General features: G+C 36.3%; 3 protein-coding genes across 3 annotated transcripts in view; all 3 read left to right on the plus strand.

Annotated features, from left to right (window-relative positions):
- Positions 1 to 13,383, plus strand: part of LOC136818417 (17S U2 SnRNP complex component HTATSF1-like) — a 34,632-nt gene extending 21,249 nt beyond the window's left edge. The window contains exons 11-12 of the mRNA XM_067074752.1: positions 10,674 to 10,739; positions 12,737 to 13,383. Of these exons, the coding sequence (XP_066930853.1) occupies positions 10,674 to 10,739; positions 12,737 to 12,910 (240 nt within the window). The 3' untranslated portion in view covers positions 12,911 to 13,383. The remainder of the gene's footprint in view (positions 1 to 10,673; positions 10,740 to 12,736) is intronic.
- LOC136818502 (major facilitator superfamily domain-containing protein 6-A-like) lies at positions 2,952 to 5,019 on the plus strand. Its single transcript, XM_067074845.1, has 2 exons — positions 2,952 to 3,289; positions 3,561 to 5,019. The coding sequence occupies exons 1-2, from the start codon at positions 3,048 to 3,050 to the stop codon at positions 4,918 to 4,920; spliced, it is 1,602 nt and encodes a 533-aa protein (XP_066930946.1). The 5' UTR covers positions 2,952 to 3,047; the 3' UTR covers positions 4,921 to 5,019.
- Positions 13,384 to 14,935: 1,552 nt separating the features above from the next.
- On the plus strand, positions 14,936 to 16,567 carry LOC136818488 (craniofacial development protein 2-like). Its single transcript, XM_067074823.1, has 2 exons — positions 14,936 to 14,947; positions 15,911 to 16,567. The coding sequence occupies exons 1-2, from the start codon at positions 14,936 to 14,938 to the stop codon at positions 16,565 to 16,567; spliced, it is 669 nt and encodes a 222-aa protein (XP_066930924.1).
- Positions 16,568 to 19,697: the final 3,130 nt, after the last annotated feature.

Below are 19,697 nucleotides of genomic sequence, written 5' to 3' on the forward strand. Positions count from 1 at the left end.
GAGTTTGATTTTTTAGAATTTTTTTTTTTTTCGGTTGAAAATGCCGGAAATCGCCGTTTTTGAAGATTTTAATTAGATTTTTCTTTGTATTTCTATGTTTTTCACACAAAAACATTATTGATTACAATGCTCACCATCAAGCATGATTCAATTGTCAATAAAACTGATTTTTGCGACCAGAACTTTCTATTTATTTTTCCCCTACAACCCTTCCCTCTCCCCCCATCAACCATCAATGATGAATTTATTGCGTTATGCATTTTCTTTAAACGCTATATTTTTTGACTGATTTTTTTCTCCTCGCATTGCTATCCAACTTTCATCATCAGGTAGGTCCATTCAGCATCTAGCTTGTTTGTTGTTGAAATTGATATCAGTTAGAAAAATTCTGTTTTCAAATTACCCCCCCCCCCCCTCTTATTCCATTCCCCCGCTTATTAGAATTTAGAAAATTTTCCTACCCCCTGTTTATTCGGGAGACAAAAGTAATAATGTGTATTTGCGGAACGTGCGTTTGAGCGCGCGCAGCGCGCTCAAACGCGCGTTCCGCATCCTTTGGCAAGATCTGCTTACGCGGAACGTAAATTTGTATATGTTCGAGAAATGCTGCCGATTTGGCTCACGAAAAAACACCGAGCAAAGTAGACTTTTCTTTATTTTATAAAATAAAAGTGTTTTTAAAATTATATCGAGTTTGACTATCCAATCAAGTGCGAGATGTTTGTTTTTGTGTCGTTGCTGCTACTTTCACTTTTGCACACTTGCGAAACAAAGATGGCGATTTTTGTCAAGGCAGGATCCTGCTGATTTTTTAAGCTGGAAGGCATCTTTTGCTTCTAAAATAACGTTGCTGCTGTTCACACTTATTGTAAATTTTACTCGAGTATCATTCTTGAGGTATTTTACCACTTCCTCTGGGAGAGGAGAGCTGTCCTACCAATGTGACAATGTGTGTGGCTGTTTTTTTTTTGTGTTGTCAACTGAAATTTTCGATAAATGGTTTGACTGATGGTTGTTTACCTTGTGGCATCCATACTGCATGGCACATTTTTGTGAAGATTGATTGGAGTAACCATTCCTATTACATCAATTGATCACATTGAAAACTATTTTTATGGCTTGAGATGAAGATCACGACGATCAAAAAACAACCAAATACAAATAACTGTCAAGTCAGATTTAGATTTAAAGCAACATTTGGATTTCGAAATTATAATTTAACATTTAGACTTTATATATATTGGAAAGTGTCATGTCATGGTTAAACTTTACATTCAGCCGAACAATGATTTTTTTGTCATGTTGTCAATACCTACACTGGCTACACGGTTCAACGTATATTTGAGTAAACGCTTTTACGAAAAAGATCATACATACGCTATCGCATATTGGGTGATTGTGGTCAGTAACATTTGTTGAGGAGGTATTCTGCGAAGAACAGACACGTTATTTTTTAATGGACCTTATCAGAGATTTTGACTTTTCTGAAAAAGCGATGCATCGCGGGATTGTTTCGAGTGTCTTCCATTTTATTTTTAATCTTTTTTAAAGTCATTAGTAGAAAATTTCAAATTCACTGCTGCTGGTGGTCATTATTCAGTTCAAATTATTTCCAAATAAAATAAGCTCTTTCACAGCATTTTCCTCAAAATTCTTGAACATGTATACTGGCAAAATGAAATGCATCCGGAGAGGTTCGTGATCGCTGCCTTATAATATTGGAATGTTTCGAGGGGTTTGAAGTCATTGCATGATTTGCTTTTTTGATTGCATGAATGTATGAAAACTAGTAGTGAATTATAAATTAGTGATATTTTTGTAAAAATGGATTTTATTCTTTACCACTTTTAGTTATGACATCCATCCTAAACTATCAAAAAGTCCATATTACAATGTCACACTTACTGTAATATTTTAAAACTACAGAATCCTTCATGATTGAAATAGGGTCTTTTTTTCACAGGATACGTTTGTTGAAAAATTCTAGAAGGATCTTTTAAAACCCATTAAATTATTTTCAGTTTAAAAGCCCTGTATGAAATACTCTGTGTTACCCTTAAGATTTTTTGAAACTACTACAAAAGTATTACAAAATCGAGTACAAATGACACTTTTTTATCTGTCTTTTAATTTTTCCAACATCCTCTTCTTTGACATTATTGTTATGAATCACTGGCAATAAATTCTTGGTGAAATGTAAAGGTCTTATTAGTTTGTTTTTTAAATTCTCTATTAATAATGGAGTCGTTGATTTCTTATACATTTTGAAATTTCTTCGCTTTGCGAAAACAGAACGCTCGTTCCGCAAGCCCTTTTATGTTGATTCAACAACCAACATGCACGATTTGACTGCAAAAGTCACAAAATCGTGAAAATAATGCCACCCAATAGTGCCACCTGCGAAATTAAGTCCCCGCGAAAGTTTATCCCATTAAAGTATTATTGTAGATCGATATTCGTTACCGCAGTCGTTTATTTAAGAATGGTGGTCGGTGGGTGGTGTTGATTGAAATACTTTCATTTTTCAAAAGACAAGAATGACCACATAACTAAAAAAAAAATTTTTAACCAAAGATAAAGCTTACAGGAAGACTTCATATAAGAATTTAAACACGAAGAGAAGACCAAAATTTCAAAACTGGCTGTAATTTAAATGATTATTTTGAGCAGTTTGATAAAGAATTTAACCATTTTAATTTGAGAATAATGTTTTTTTAAGCCTGATGAAAATTACGAGAAAACGACATCAGCTTTTAGTTTAATTGGTTCTTATAATAACAGGAGAAGTATTCATTTTTTTCTCAACACTCTTTTCTTGCTTCACCTTGTGGTGTGGTTTTATCTGCAACTTGTAGTTATTGATGATAACAGGCTGGAACAACCTATATATGCATACACAAAACCTTGTTAAGAAATTGTATTCATTTTATGTATTTTGTATGTATTTGTATCCAGCTGGATATGGAGGCTGTCAAGTAGTCGAATTAAAAGTGTAGAAAGTTGAAATAAGCCAGTACGATTTAAAAAAAATAGCACAAGGAACAGGAATGACAACTGAGCAAACCGAGGAAGTCCATCTAAATAATGACAATGATAATGATAATGATGAAAAAGAAACAAGATCACAATATCAATATCGCTGGTACAATATTAATCCGAAAGCCTTTCCTGCAAAATGTTCGTATTTCTTTGAGAAAGCTCGTGTTGTTGGTTTCTCGCCAAACCTGGTAATGTTTTTGACCAGTATTGGGTTGAACAAAGCTGAAGCTGGATTCATTGGCGGTCTGAAGTAAGTAGTCTTCCATCATTTTTTTGTAACCTTGGTAACGCATGATCTCGCGTTCCTTTGAATCTTGGGGGCACCTATCCAGCATCCATCAAGCATCTATCAACGAATGCACAATGTGACGTATCTTTCTACCAATAAAATTTGATTATTTCATGGTTTAATACACTTGAAAGATTCTGCCTACCTTACATCTCCGAGATTGTTCCTTTTTTGGGGGCAAAAAGCTGTCTTTTCTTTGAAAATGACTGAAAATTTTGTCTTTTTATCATAGGATGGTTGGTATGTTATCAGGGGGTATCTTTTGGGGATACATAGCTGATAAATGGCATTGTCATCGGACAATTGTCTTGTGCGCATGCGTCATGTCATTATTGAGCATCTTGACTCAACCTCTAATTGGCCTTCACTATGGTAACGCAGAAACAAACAAATGTCCTACCAGCGTTAGTATGGGAAATACTAATGCAAGTGTGTCGATACTTAAAGATTGTATCGGTGATGAAAATTGCACCTTTGCCAATATGACCGAACGTCCGATTCTGCCAAGATTTGCAAACAACGCAACCAAAAAATTACCGGATACTAAGTTAGATACCAGATTCAACAGCTTTTTTGTGGCAATGCTTTTGATCAATATTGCAATTGCATTTGCCGAGGCGAACAGTACATCTTTTATCGATACTGGTACATTACGTCAAAGTCAGTTATCGAAAGACAGACCTATTGTGTTTGGTCGGCAGCGAATGTTTGGTTCTTTCGGATCAGGTTTTGGGATATTGGCTTCAAACATTGCTGTAGACTACTTTCCTGAATCCAACATTACCTGCTATACCGGTATTTTCGTTGTGTACGCCCTCTTTAGCTGTTTATGTTGTTTCTTCACGCTACTCTTGTATCGAGGCCTTTCTTTCAGGAAAGAGGCTAATGGTGAAGACTCGGTGGATGCGGAAGACGCTCCATTACAAGAAACAGTTGGCAAGAAACCAGAAGATGGTGAAACGAAAGGTTTTAATAAACTCCTGTTGAAGACAATATTACGCCATGATGTTTTATTTTTCTACGCAACAACGCTGATCAGCGGTCTACAATATTCCCAAGTGCTTTCTTTTCTTTTTCCTTATTTGAAAGAAATGGATGGCTCGTCTATTCATATGACGTTATCGATCGTGCTCCCCGCTATTTCTGCGAGTGTTGGATTTGCATTCTGTAAGGAAATTATTAACATTCTTGGCGGCACTTGGAATTCCATTTTATTCTCTTTTGCCATGTATTTCTTGAGATACTTTACGATGGGTTTTATGGAGAATGCGTGGCTGGTCGTTGCCGTTCAAGTTCTACATTGTTTTTCAACTACCCTTTTTCAAGCAGCCGGGTTGAATCACTTGAAAGAAACAAGCCCTTTACCCATTATGACGACCATGATATCATTATTCAACACTCTTTTATTTGGTGTAGGAACAATCATTGGTTCAAGCCTCAGTGGAGTAGTCTATGAACTGTACGGTGGTCGGGTCATGTATAAAGGCACAGGTCTTCTGGCACTAGCATGGTTTTGTGTTTCAGTCATATACGTTGCGCTTATAAGGAAACAGAAAAAACCAATGGCGGAAGATGAACACCATGAAATGTAAAACTTGGTAAATAACAGTAAAGGTTATACCTATTTTATATTGTAGGGGTATTGTTCCTCCTTTAAACACTCATGATATATTTAGTTAAAACAAAAACCATGTACAGCTTTCGTTGAAAGACTTTTGACTTTTTATTTAAGTAACAGTAGGGGGTAAACCCTTAGGATCCGTAGCATATATCTTGGGACGTAACCGCATGTGATTGGTTTGAAAGTAAATAGGATTTTGATAATTTCATTTCATTTATTAATATTTAAAGATAAAAAACTGACGTTTTGGCAAAATAGCTGAAATATATTGGTGAAATTTATTTTTATTTTTACGTGGACCGACTGAAGGCTCTTTTTTGGTAGCTTGGCCCGTAAAACAACAAATTAGATTGGCCTCGCCTAATAAGATTTTAATATAGTCAGAAAGTTTCAAATCGTTTCAAAAATATATACAAAAGAGATATACACAAAAGAACATCAGCGTGGTAGATTCTACCCCCTCCGCCTGGGGCTAATAGCACATATATCTTATATCAAACACAAGATAGAGCTACTCTGTCCCTAGCTGAAGCAAAATAATCCGTCATCTTTGATAAGTAGACCATAGTTCCACACCGGCAATTCCAAGTCCATTCTCCACCTCGTCACTTCGAGCTATTCAGGTTTTTGGACTTGCCTCGGAGGTCCTTTAAATTAACCCAAGTCCATCCATTCGTTCCGGCCAAAAATGCCGAAAATTTGATATTTTCTTGAGATTTCATCATTTGATTTTTTTGCACAAAGATGCGTATTAGCAATGCCCAAAACATGGCCGAGTCTGATTTTCGAGAAAACATTTTTTCCGGTCGAAGATGCCGAAAATATGCCGGAAATCGCCGTTTTTGCAGATCTTCATTAGACTTTTTCCTAATATTTCATTTTTTTTTCACTTAAAAACATTATTGATAACAATACCCACAATCAAGCATGATTTAATTGTCAATAGAACTGATATTTGAAGCCGGGATTGACGTCAATTTTTTTATAAGAAGAAGCTGTATTGAATTTTTTTCTGAAATTCGCTGGAACAGCCGAGAATCGCAGGGAAAATGGTTTCTCTTAAATTTCTCGAGCTGTACTTTATATTTTTTCATGAAATTTTGCACACTGGTGCATAATGGCCTTACCTAAAATGTGACGGAGCCTAATTTTTGAGAAAAAAAAGTTCTGGCCTAAAATGTCGGAAATATGCCTGAAAAAAACCGTTTTTTTTGTCGAGATCTTATTAATTTTTTTTCCGATTTTTTTATAATGCCAATCATCAGTCATGATTCAATTGTCAGTAAAACTGATTTTTGCAACCGGAACTTTCTATTTCTTTTTTTTACTCCCCTTCCCTCTCCCCCATCAACAATCAATATTGAAATTTAAGAAATTTTGCATTTTCGCTAAACACTATATACACCTTTTCGACCGTAGTCGCGCGGTGAGGCGCGTGTCGCTTAATTATTTAACTATCCAACTAAACTCGATCCAATCCTTTTTTGACACGTTTTTCTATTGTCTATAGACGCGAAAAAAGGACTGGGACGCTATCAAACTTTCATCATCAGGTCGATTCAGCATCTAGCTTGTTAATTTCGCCTTAACGAAAGTATTACAATCAGCATTCTGCGGCGGCGGCGGTGAGGAAAAAAATTAGAAAACGAATGTACTCGATACGGTGGACAAACTCACTAAATTTAATTTACAAACTACACGCTGGTACAGGCTGGTATAACCATGGACGATTTTCGCGGGTTTTCGTTGGATTACGTCATATATCTTTGTGTCTTTAGCTTCACAGTTTGGATTTTTTCTTTATTTTCTTATAAGCATATACTTTATAAGAATCAAATCAATAACACTTGATAGACGGTGACAAATTTGACTTGAGTGCCCTTGTTTGTTTAGGGGGCACTTAGGGTTCACTCCCATCAATCTGCAAGGTGTTTGTAGGTTGAAAAACACCAGTTGGTTCTTGGAACTTTCAACTCTCAGGTGGCCGAGGTAAGCTAAGGTGAATCAACTAGAATATTGCAGCTGGGCTTTTGAAGATCTTTATTTCTTGTGAGGAGGGCCGTAATGCGGTTGAATTGATCAAATATATAATATAATTAAAAACTCTTTTTGTTGTCTGATTGACCAATCAACTACTATTCAAATTAGTTTTACATTTAACAAAGGTATCGTAGTTACTATACTTTTAAGTTCGGAAGTAGGTATTTATGCTTCATGAATATTTTTCTTTGGTTTCTTTATTTTTACATATTTTCTATTCATTGAACGTTTGCACAGCAGGCAGTAGAGTAGCTTTTGTTTAAGTTGAAAACTTGGCATTTGCGACCACTGCCATGCAATGTCAAGCTGAAGCTAGAATACCTTTTATTTTTTAACTAAATTGAAGGGAACTCAACACAAGCCGCAAAATGATGGATCAAAAGTGGCTTCAAAACCGTCAGCGAACCGTCAAAGTTTACGTTTTTCTGAGTTTTGCACTTGGCTTAGAATTTTCTTTGACTTTCCATACTTAAAAAATGTATTGTACTTACGAGGTGATAGCTTAAAAGTTTTCTTCAGCGGTAATTCTGGTATCTATTACCTATCACAAAACATATTCTCACTGATCATATGTAGATGGTTCAACAAACACCTCGCGTTCCGCCTCGCAACATGCACAGGCTTAATCGTAGTTGTGATTGGGAATATTTTTTACACTATTCCAAAGTCTCCTTGGTTGGCTTGAATGCGTGAATGGGCATTTTCGGTTGCGTGAATGCGTGAAAATTGAGAAAAAAAAATGCGTGAATGCGTGAATTGAAAAAACTTGCGTGAACGTGAAAATCCATTTTTTGACTGCGTGAATGCGTGAATCTGGGCTATTTTGTGCGTGAATACGTGAATTTGCCCTTTTTTCCACTGATTGTGTGCAGTGTCCCCGATTTTCCAATGTTTCCCCGATTTTCTGAAAAATTGCGTTATTGCGTGAAACTCGAGGAAAATTTGCGTGAATGCGTGTATTGAGGGTCCGCTGGGGGGGGGGGGGGCTCTTGGTTGTTATTCGCTGGTCGTCTCGCTTCAGGAGTAGGAGGTTGTATTCGACCCATTATTGTATCAGAGCTCACCTGATCCTTTGGTTCAAAACAAGTCTTGTCGCCGATGTCGTCCATCTTTGTCGGTTTTGCTTCAAGATACAGTCTTGGGCCGTGCATCAATTTTGGATTTCTGAAAGCAGACTTTATGTTTATGGGCATACGTATTGTGTATGCAAACGGTGCTGGTTTGTTCTTGGTTTTTTTCTTCGCATTGACATTTTTCATTGTTTTATTCTTCGCCAGCGATTTATCGAACGAATTCGATTTGAAAGCTTCGATGACGTCAGAAGAGTTGATGGAATTTATCGATTCAAATGTTGATAATTTGAACATAGAATTATTATCAGATAGAATGAATTCATGCTTTTTTCCTCAAAATGAAGCGTGTCTGTAAGGGGTCCCTTAGTTGCAATGGGAATTCAATTGCACGTGTGCAATGATAATGTCATCTCTTTGTTCTTATCGTATTTTAATTGCATATTTTCTCATGCTTGATTGGATTCTTTTGAATTCTCAAAAGATTATGCACATAATTTGATTATTTTTAACTGGAAATTTCGGGCACTTCGGTCCCCTCAATGCAAATAAGAATTACATATTTGAAATCAGCTCATTTTATAGATTCACCAGTGTTGAAAACTATTTGAAAACGCACTTCTAAGAAAAGAAATTTGGGTGTCAAGTTTTCACCTAAATTAGTTATTCTTTCCGTATAGACTAAAATTGGTTTTTTAATTTTAGGAGTTAAAATCGATGTAATCGCTAAATTTCAGCTCCTAAAATTCCAGATTGTAAGCTAAATTAGATTTGTAAATATCAATCGTTTTCCAAAACTAAAAATTTCGAAACTGAAAAAAAATACTGTGCAAACACCCTTATAAAGAGATTTCTATCCACGCATCAGATTTTGAGAAACTGATTTTACGACCAATAATCACTTTTAACAAAGGGAATTTGAATAGATGATGAAGTAGCCAAAGTGAGATATTATTCTATCTGATAACAGTTCACTGGTTTGAAGCCCCTTTTGAAGTCTTCTGACGAAATTCTGACGAAGATTTCAACCGCAGAAGACAAAGAGAAACACCTTGCTTCGTCTTTTAATGGAAACGAAACAGAAATTTTGATAAACCAAAAGGAAAAAACGACCAAAACGTATGACTTCAAAACCATCCAAATTGTCAAAAAGATTTTCACGAATTATGATTTCATTTTTCGCTTTCTATTTCATATGCCTGTTTGACCTCTGGATCCCAATGTCGGTGTTGGATGACCTACATTGGAGCCTTTTGTATGTTAACCTATCTATATTTTCGTTTGGAAGGCTCCCGTATATTGTGGCTCGTGATTGTATTTATAGCGCGCGTTCCTTTCTTAGAGATGTTTAATATCACCACTGAGGAGTTATATCTCAAAAACGTTTTGGCTCTAATGGTACCGTCCGAACTCCGAAATACAAGATTTCGCAGAGAGCATACGGGTGGGTTCCAGACGGATTGGTGCGGCACTTGGATTGTTTACGGGAGCTTTTATTTTCCATTACATGCTTTACTTTGTACCATCTTGTGTCGCTGTAGCAACTGTGTTGGTAGCACTTATGGTGTGGAGAAAAAAACAATTTCGATACCCGAGGTTGATCTTCTAGATTTTTGAAGAATGTTGTATGGGAATAAAATCAGCAAAACGACAATTTTGTTTTTAAGTCTAACCATTTTATTTTAGACTTCAAGCACATCAACTGATACGTCTATAAAACGCTATGCTCATATACATGTCCCTGTCCAAGACAGGAATAAATAACCCTTGCTCAGAATTAAGTCTTACATGTTTTTTTTTTTATAAGCAAGTGTATGCCCCTTGGTCAGGCTCGTGTATGCTTAAGTTCTCAAAGCATCCAGGCACAATTTATGCTTATTATATGCTTAAGAATCATGCTTATGATTCACCCCGAGCCAAGTTTTTAATGAAATTTAAGAAATTTTGTAAAAATTTGTTCAGATTTTGGGAGCAGTGGAATGTTAGCTAGCCGTGGAATGTCTTATTTTTTACTTGACCTCTACCAAACCTTTTTAAACAGATAAAAATGACCACTTGAAAAATATTTAGGCTGACATATATGCTCGTGTTATGCTTAGGAATTCTGCAAATCTGAGCCTTCATATGCTTATAAGCGTTATGCTTATAAAAAAAAAACATGTAGTATGTTTTTTATGTAATTGCACTTACACAAGTTCAGCTGAATGTATTTAAAAATATTCTTCAAAAAGTATTACGGAATCCTGTGATAGAATCGCTTGTGAATAAAATGAATTGTATTTTGACGTCTCCGACTACCACTCGTGCCCAGAAAGATGCTATCTCCCTCTATTTGGAAAATTTCGTGGGGGTGATCCTGGTTTTGCACCAAAAATTCACATTTTGAAGAATTTTACGTCGCATTGGTTTCGCGAGCGATAATCAATCTGATTTATTTCCGTTTTCCCTTGTCTGTTAAACACAATCGTGTCTCTACTGGCAAAATGTGTGAAAGTCTGTAAAAATTCTGGGTTCAAGTGTAAAAGTTGAAGAATAACAATTAGTCCTTCTTCCTAACAATTACAACACTTTTTGTCAACAAGATTTACATCGAATTACATTTCTTTTGTTTCAGCGTAACCCAGAAGGCATTGCATCCATCCTCTTCCACGAACCTGAAATGGCCGATGAATGTATCCAGGTACTACACATTTTTTGGACCTACCTGGAGGTCCTATAAATTAACCTTTGTTCGTCCGTCCGTCCGTCTGTTACCAGCTTTTCTCGAGATTAGCTCATTAGTTTTTTCTGATTTTTAGCACAAAGATGCAAAATGGCAATACCCAAAAAGTGACGAAGCCTGATTTTCGAGAAAAAAAAACTTTCCGGCCGAAAATGCCGGAAATATACAGGAAAAACCGGTTTTTTGACATTTTCTCGCGATTTCATCATTAGTTTTTTCTGATTTTTGGCTTAAAGATGCGTATTAACAATGCCAAAAACATGGCCGAGTCCAATTTTTGAGAAAAAATTTTTTCCGGCCGAAAATGCCGGAAATATGCCGGAAATCACCTTTTTTCTCGATTTTCATTAGACTTTTTCCTTATGATTGGTTGTTTTTTCATTCAAAAACATTTTAATAGCAATGCCCACCATCAAGCATGTTTCAATTTTCAATAAAATTGATTTTTGAATCCGGAACTATTAAAAAATCGCCGGAACAACCTATTTTAGCCAGAAAGACAGTATTTCTTGAATTTCTCAAGCTGTACTTTATATTTTGTTATGAAATTTTGCACACTGATTTTGCACACTGATGCAAAATGACAATACCTAAAATGTGACGGAGCCCGATTTTCGAAAAACATTTTTTTCCGGCCGAAAATGCCGGAAATATGCCGGAAAACCATTTTTTTGACATTTTCTCGAATTTTCATCTTTAGTTTCATCTGATTTTTTGCAGAAAGATGCGTATTCGCAATGCTCAAAACATGACAGAGTTCGATTTATTGAGAACATTTTTTTTTTCCGGCCGAAAATGCCGGAAATATGCCGGATATCGCCGTTTTTGCAGATTTTCATTGGGCATTTTCCTTGCATTTCTTTGTTTTTTCTCAAAAAAAAACATCATTGATAGCAATTCCCACCATCAATCATGATTCGATTGTCAATAAAACTGATTTTTTAATAAGAAACAAACGACTAATTTTAATAGATCGTCACTATTTGTGTTCTGAATGGTTTAATGGTCACGCTCACGTAGATATTAATTATGTGTTAAATGCATAACCAGGTAGGTCCATAAAAGTATCACTTGTTTTGTAAGCAACTCAAATTTTCGCGTTAGCCCTCGGGCTGCTTGCTTAGCATTCTAGCTCATTTAAAAAAAGAATTGCTTTGACCCCTGATACTGTCGTGTGCCCGGACTCTTAGGTTCCAAGTAAACGAGAGGGTTTGAATAAATGGGGGGGGGGGTGTTGAAAAAGTATCAAAATTTTAAATAAACGGGGGGGGGGGGGGCTTAATTACCAGGGGGTTGGAAATTGTAATTACGAAAGCCCCAAAATAAGGTAAGTATTGGCTAAAATCAGGATATTTAGTGCAGAATAAGGGACCTTCTCTTTGAAAGCTGAAGAAATTCTTTAAAACTAATAAACGGGGGGGGGGAGGGGGTTTGGAAAATTTTCGAAAAATTGACAAGCGGAGGGGGGATGTTTATTTGGAACCTAAGAATATACTCGCTATTCTCAGTCCCCGGATTCTATATCCCTATTATTGGTGTCTGTACAGCAAGGCCAACAAAAAGGCCGTAAAAAAGACACAAAAGTAGAATAAATAGATGAATTAAAAGTTGTAATGTGCTGAAAAGATGATTTTAAGTGGAATATTTGAAGGCTTCTAAAAAGAAAATGGCTATAAATTGGCAAAACAAAAGTAGGTTTACACGATTTTACAAGAATGTACTCATTCAGAATATTCATGGTCAACTTGACCAAAAGTTTTAAGAATACACAAGGATATCAATCACCATCATGGAATTTAGCAACAAAGCCCAAGAATTCCGTGAGACACTATTTTAAGGCGTGCACAGTATGCATAGTAAAATCTTTTGAAACGTATCAAGTCTTCAGTTCTCTATTTCAAAAAGTCATAATTTCGATGTAATAATTCTTTCATAATTTTGATTATCTCCCATAGACGCTGAACGGGCGGTTTTATGGCGGCCGAACAATCAGCGCGGCCACGTATGACGGAGTGACGTCATACAAAATTGAAGAGACTAAAGAGGAGCTTGAAAAACGTTTGGACGAATGGGAAAAATTTATCGGCGGAGATGATGACGATGATGATGATGACGCAACAGTGACGTAATATTGATTGATGACATCATTGACGTACGACCGTTTGGATTTCATGAATGCTACCCACTTGCACTGGTCAAAGAATTTGAGGTGAACTTTATTCCTCGGGATATTTCATTGATGTAAAGTCAAAATTAGATTCGACGACGTTGTTGTGAGATACAGAGACTTTCATAAAAAAATATACGATAAACGGTTGGTCTGAATCCAGAATACATGGTATGTTTTATAAGACTTGGTGGAAAAATGACAGTGCCCACCATCACTACATTGATATCTCTCCTCTCTGTAAGAGTCATTGAAAGAATCCACTAATTCAAATTGTGGACACTGATTTTGAATTTGGAGTAATACAGCACCAAGTATTGTTGATCCATGGGAAAAATAGATAGATATTTTAAGTACATTATTTTGACATTTTGTGCTGTTTTTAGAATTTGTATAAAGTGTACAATTTATATGGAAATATGAAGTCCAATGATACTCACAGCTTTTTCCTTTATAATGATTAACTTAGCCTGGATATCCAGGCAGTAAACTATTTCACAGTCTAGTTTTTTATATTTTATGTTCTGGTTTACAGCCTGGTCCCCTAGAGCGATTTGCATTCTCAGATCAGAATGCAATCCGCTTGCTTGCGCTCACTCCGCTAAAGCCGTAAGGGCCGATCTACATTGCATTGAGAAATTTTGCAACAAAAATAGCGAAACGCACCATTTGCTAGTGAACATACAGCTTTCTGTTACATCAAAACATGAAAAAGAAGAAACGACGCGAGTTCATTTTCCAAGAAAACATGGTTGGTCATGGTGGCACATGCTAACTTGTTTATGGACTTTGGTGTAATCTTTTAGATGTTTTAAATGGCTTTAGATCTTGTAATGCTCCTTTTTATTAACTTTTGCTTGGCCTGCGCTGGGTTGGCTAGGAAGAGTTTTAGAAACATGGGTTTGCATTTTCATTCTCTCGGGAGACCAAGCTCTATAATTTTAGAACTTTGTATGTTAAGGTAATTTTTGTTTTTCTAAAATTTTGAGCTTGGATATCCAGGCTATGATTAACTAAACATTTTTTTTAACATCTGTTCCTGGGAAATTTACTTCAGCTGGTTTAAGGTAGAGTACTTTTTTTATAAGAATGGTGCTGTCCATCAGCGTGATGGCAGGGGGGCTGCCCCCTCCTAGTGGCCGATATTTTTGGAGGGCGCCGAAATATAAAGAGTGCAAAAAGACGCCTCTTATTACTAATTTCGGCGCCCCTTTGCCTTTTTTGCACCTTAGAGTTGGCAGTTTTCGACCTAAAAGAGAGAAAATACCCAAAAGTTTTCGTACTCATTTCGCTCGCGTAATTTTTACAAAAATATTTTGCGCGAAATTTGGTCGACCCACCACGCTACTGGAGCTGTCCCATTTCATTGAGAATGTTCTCGGGACGTTTTTCTTAAACAGATTCATAGCATTCTTAGCCAATCTACCAGTTATACCTCTAAAATGTAATGCAATTTCAACCTTCCCAAAACCTAAGAAAGCATGTGATATTTTTGCAGCCTTGCAGTTATTCTGAAGAAATCTCGAGAAGAAATTTTTACTTGGAATACATATGTACTGAACTTACTAATCTAATACACGTTTTTTTATAATAACATCCAAAAATTTTGAAGCGGTAGGATGTTCTTAACTTTTTGAGTTTTATGCCTAAAAATGTTCTTTTAATGTAATGTAATGTAATGTAAAATTTATTTGGTCAAGAAGGTCTAAAATTTAGGCATTGCTACAAGCATTGATGTGGACCTACTATATAAAATAATTTAAAAAATAATAGGATAATAAAATATAAAAAACTACTTCGACTATTAACAAATAAATATATTCTTAAAGTTAAATGGGCTAAAATAAATGACTTAAAAAACAGAGACTTCAGAGATTATCAGAGATTATTGCAAAAGTAATTGAATTTAGAGAATAAGGCTTGCAAAGACAAAAAGAAATTGCTGGAAATTGTGTGTTGTGTTATAGTTAAGCTGAGCGAAAAAAAAATGGATAATACTGTGAGAAATTAATAGAACATAAATATTAAAATACATATATTAAAATGCTTTTGCTAGGAAATAGGTTAATTAAAATTAAATAGAAAATATAGGTAGATGGGATTCTGCCTTATATTCTAGTTACTTGGGTATTATAGTTAGATCAGTTGAGCGAGGTAGGAACTTGGAGCTTAGAGCGAAAAAGAGGTCTTAGATGTGAAGTTTATCAAGAGGGAGATATCCTAAGTATGATGATAATCAATAATAAATAAAATCTAGGTCACGTGCAACTCCAACTGCGCCAAAGTTTATGCGATCTAAAATATCCAATTTTTTAAGAGCATCTTTAAATGAGTCATATATATGAATCACATGCTTTAAGTTTTGGTGTCAGATTGTTCCAAATCTATAATTAAACCGAGGCATTTTGTTTGGTTTGTGTAATTTCGATCATGGTGCCATTTAACGATACCGATGGAAGGGGACCAATCATTCTGATTCGACTCATGATGAGAATCTTGCACTTATCAGGGTGTATTGTGAGCGAGTTTTTGGTGGCGTAGCAGTGAAAGTTCTGTATTTCTCTTTGAAGTGATAGGATGACATTGTCGACAGAATATCCAATTTCAGATAAAAAAATTCACTCCATTTTAAGAATTAGTGAATAAGTCTACGGGGACGAAATCTTCACATCGGTCTGGGGCGCCTGTGCTGAAAAGCCGGGTGTCCCAGCAAGAGGGAGCAAGTCCTTTGTCTTTCAGGAATAACATAACAGAAAGACAAGGACCATGATGAATTGAACCTCTGTCAAGCTGTCCACCCCTACACGACGTTGCGTTCGCCAGGAATGATTGTCACGCTGCTCTCGTTTCTGCCACGTTTCATCTGGGTTTGGTCATATCAGCTACAAATTTGAAGGTGTCGCGAACCATCAAATTTTAATGAAGAAAGCGAGAAAAAAATAACATCCATATTGCATCACAGAACGTGAGAGGACTTAAGTCAAACGATAAAATCAACGAACTTTCCACTTCAATCGCTCAAAGAGGATACTTCGCAGTGTGTTTACAGGAGACCTGGAGAAGTAGTATAGAAAACATCGATCACAAAGGTATTCGTTTTCTCTTTAACGGACTTGAAAAACACCAACATCGAAGTCGCCGTGGTGAGCAAGGTGTTGGGATCGCTTTAAATCCGGACGCATTAACAGCCTGGAAAGCCGCAGGCTCTGTAATCTACAACGAATTTGGTGCCCGAATCATTGCTATTCGTTTAAAAACTAAAGTTAACAGCATTTTCCTGATATCAGCTTATGCTCCTGTCGGGGTAGCTGATGATAATGTATGGGAAGACTTTTTGATAAAGTTAGACTCTTGTATAAGCAAAAAACATCGAGACGACGTTTTAGTCATCGGTTGTGACTCAAATTCAAGTATGGGCATCTCCCAACGTAACGAAATACATCAGTCTGAATTGAACTCTATCGGAAAATTTGGACTTAAACACAGAAACAACGCTGGTATTCGATTTTCAACCTACCTCGAAACCAACAGTCTAGTGGCTCTCACGACGTATTTCCAGAAAGAAAAACGATTACGTAACGTGGACACACCCCCGTTCCAAACTGCCACATCAAATTGATCACTTCATCACCAGTAAAAGTTTTTTCAACCGATGTACCGATGCTGGAGTTACGACACCCCTCATTGATAGTGACCACCGTGCTGTTTTTGTCAAATTGCGTATACACTTGAATTTCTCTAAACGTTTCACTCGACGCCAAAGAGTGGCACGTCTCGATCAAAAACTTCTGCTTAAACCTCGAATTAAGAACATGTACTGTGAACGAGTCAACAACTTGTATCTGGAGTCAGACGATACCGATAGCTATTCTAAACTTGAACGATCTATGGAGCTTGCTGCTCTTACCACACTTCCTAAAACCATTCGACCACAACCTGGATGGTTCGCTTCCAATCAAACTCGACTAAATCAGTTAATTAAAGAGAGAAACACTGCTGTATCTCTTAAAATCCGAAAACCCACGAGGCATTCTAATGACCGCTTGAAAAAGGCCAGAAAACAATTGAAAGGAGAAATTGCTCGATCTAAAAAACAAATGGATACTTGACATATGTAAAGATATAAACAATCCTGGGTCAGGGTCGAAAGTTTACTGGGATAAAGTAAAGTTACTTAGAAAAGGACTAAATAAACCAAAAGTTTCATCCGAAAAAATGATGAAAAAGTCAGATGGATCGAAATGTGTCAACGCCGAAGAAAACGCTGAGGTGTTTCGAGACCACTTTCAAAAATTGTATGAACGTGAACCAATCTACGATACAACTGTCATTGAACTGCTCGAACGACAACCAGTGTTTGAAGGTGTCGATCATGATCCTACAGATGATGAGATTACTAAAGCAACACAATCACTTAAGAATAACGCCCCAGGAGAATCCGGTTTAACTCCTCTAATGTTCAAATCTTTAATTGCACTCCCAGAGACCTTTACTATTCTGAAACAAGTTGTATTAGAATTTTGGAACACTGAGAAACCACCAGACCAATGGAATGTCGGATTACTAAAAGTTTTACCCAAAAAAGGTGATCTGAGTTTACCTGGTAACTACCGTGGTATCATGTTACTGGAAATAGCCTATAAAATCGTAGCCAAAATTGTTCATCAGAGACTTACGCCGATATCCGAAAGCCTGGACCATGAAACACAGTGCGGATTTCGCCCAGGAAGAGGATGCACAGACGCTATTTTTACTGTTAAACTTGCATTGAAAAAGAGACGCGAACACAACCAGCAAACGTGGGTTTTATTTCTAGACCTAGTAAAAGCCTTTGATCGTGTTCCGCGTGATCTTCTCTGGCTAGTTCTCGAACGATTCGGCGTACCGCCAAAATTACTAAGTGTTATCAAAGCACTTCATCACACCATTCAAGTGAAATTTACTGTCGATTCCATATCACACATCCTTGATTGTAAAATCGGAGTGAAACAAGGTGATGTACTCGGCCCAATACTCTTTTCGATGTACATTGCTGCTATTATGATTACATGGAGGCAAACTCGCAACCACCCACAATGCATCTTTCGTACCAAAAAGGATTTCGTACTAACTGGCAGGAGACCATACACAAAAGGTGATGACTTCGAACTAGGAGATTCAGAATACGCTGATGATACAGCCGCCCTATTCGATTCAAGAGAAAGTTTAACAACTGATGCCCCTGTTATAAATACTCATTTCGACAGATTCGGCATGGAGATACATGCTGGAATTCGTGCCCTTCATGACAAAGCTTCAAAAACCGAAGTATTATTTGTTTCACGCCGCAATGCACAACCGATTGAATGTGACCGTGATGACGTAAATCTCAATGATGAAAAATTCTTCCCTGTCGTAGATAGATTTACCTATCTTGGATCTGTTATCACTGGCGATTGTTCCGATCGAGAAGATGTGCTACTTCGAGTTAAAAAAGCGGGAAATATGTTTGGTTCGTTGAAGAAATGTATCTTCGGAAATGTAAAATTAAATTTGAAAGTGAAAGGGAAGGTTTATGAATCCCTTATATTGTCGATCCTACTTTATGGATCAGAATCTTGGTGTCTGACAGAGGAGTTATATCGATGGTTGCGCTCCTTTCACAATAGATGTGTAAGAGCTATGTGTGGAGTAAATATGATTGATGTTTTTGAAAAGCATATTTCGAATGAGAATTTGTTTAATCGTCTTGATGTCAAATGTATCGATTCTTATATTGTTAAAAGGCAGTTAAGATGGGCTGGCCATGTTGTACGCATGGATATGAATCGTCTACCAAGGAAAATGATTTCGTCGTGGGTCAGTGAAAAACGACCGCGGGGTTCTCCCGAAATGACTTACGGTCGCTCTTTGTTTAAAGCTCTTAAAAAGGCTAATATTGATAAAGACAACTGGTATAATCTCGCTATGGACAGGAACAACTGGAGAGATGCTTGCAATATAATTTCTTGATTTTTTTTTCTTTACCTAGCAGCGCAATGAATATCCTAAATTTGTTAGTTTTTTTTCCTAACAATTTTTAGGCCAATTCCCCTTAGGGGATGGTACAATTTATTTATTTATTTCCCATTCAAAGTGTCGAATATAGCAGTGGAAGTTGAGTTGCTTTCAACATGATTGTGAAGGTACGGTCCAAATCGATTGATATCTTTTTCACCATTTGTGAGCATTTTGTCCTGTTCTTATATAGTTTCTTATATAAAAAACGTGTATTTAAGCATCCTTAAACTTTTGAAGTTTGTTGGCCTTTGTTGGTAAACTTAGGAAAAACTTTTCATAGAAAATTAGAAGAAAATTTGCAACTGTTATTTTTCACAAGCAGGAAATAATTAGTTGAAAAATAAATATCATATGTTTTTTAAATAATTCTATACTATAGTGTGAAAAGAAGAATGTGAAATATCTATCTTTTATCTCATGAATAAGTCATCATTTTAAATCGCTAAGTAGGATTTTATTTTAGAACTTTGATGAAACGAAAATAACTCTTGGTTACGTGGCCTTTGAACAAGAAATTCATGAAATTGAAGAAAGACATTGTTAGTTTGTTAAAATATAAATTTCTATTACGAGAAATTACTAAATAATTAAAAAAAAATATTTTTTTTCTGTATCTCACCTTTAGCGAGTAAAGTGAGATGAAATTCTCTTTCAATCTTATAATATTGTTAGTGTTAATAGATTTTTTTCTTCCCACTCAGTTTTCCAAG

The sequence above is a fragment of the Clytia hemisphaerica genome, unplaced genomic scaffold, assembly GCF_902728285.1.
Source record: "Clytia hemisphaerica strain Z4C2 unplaced genomic scaffold, Clytia hemisphaerica genome assembly, whole genome shotgun sequence".
In the NCBI taxonomy this organism is placed as follows: Eukaryota; Metazoa; Cnidaria; class Hydrozoa; order Leptothecata; family Clytiidae; genus Clytia; species Clytia hemisphaerica.

What these genes read in the sequence shown, in the direction of transcription:
- LOC136818502 (XM_067074845.1), top strand. Translation starts at nt 3,048, where the DNA reads ATGACAACTGAGCAAACCGAGGAAGTCCATCTAAATAATGACAATGAT. An exon ending in GGATTCATTGGCGGTCTGAA is followed by an intron (nt 3,290 to 3,560) that starts GTAAGTAGTCTT and finishes TTTTTATCATAG; the next exon opens with GATGGTTGGTATGTTATCAG.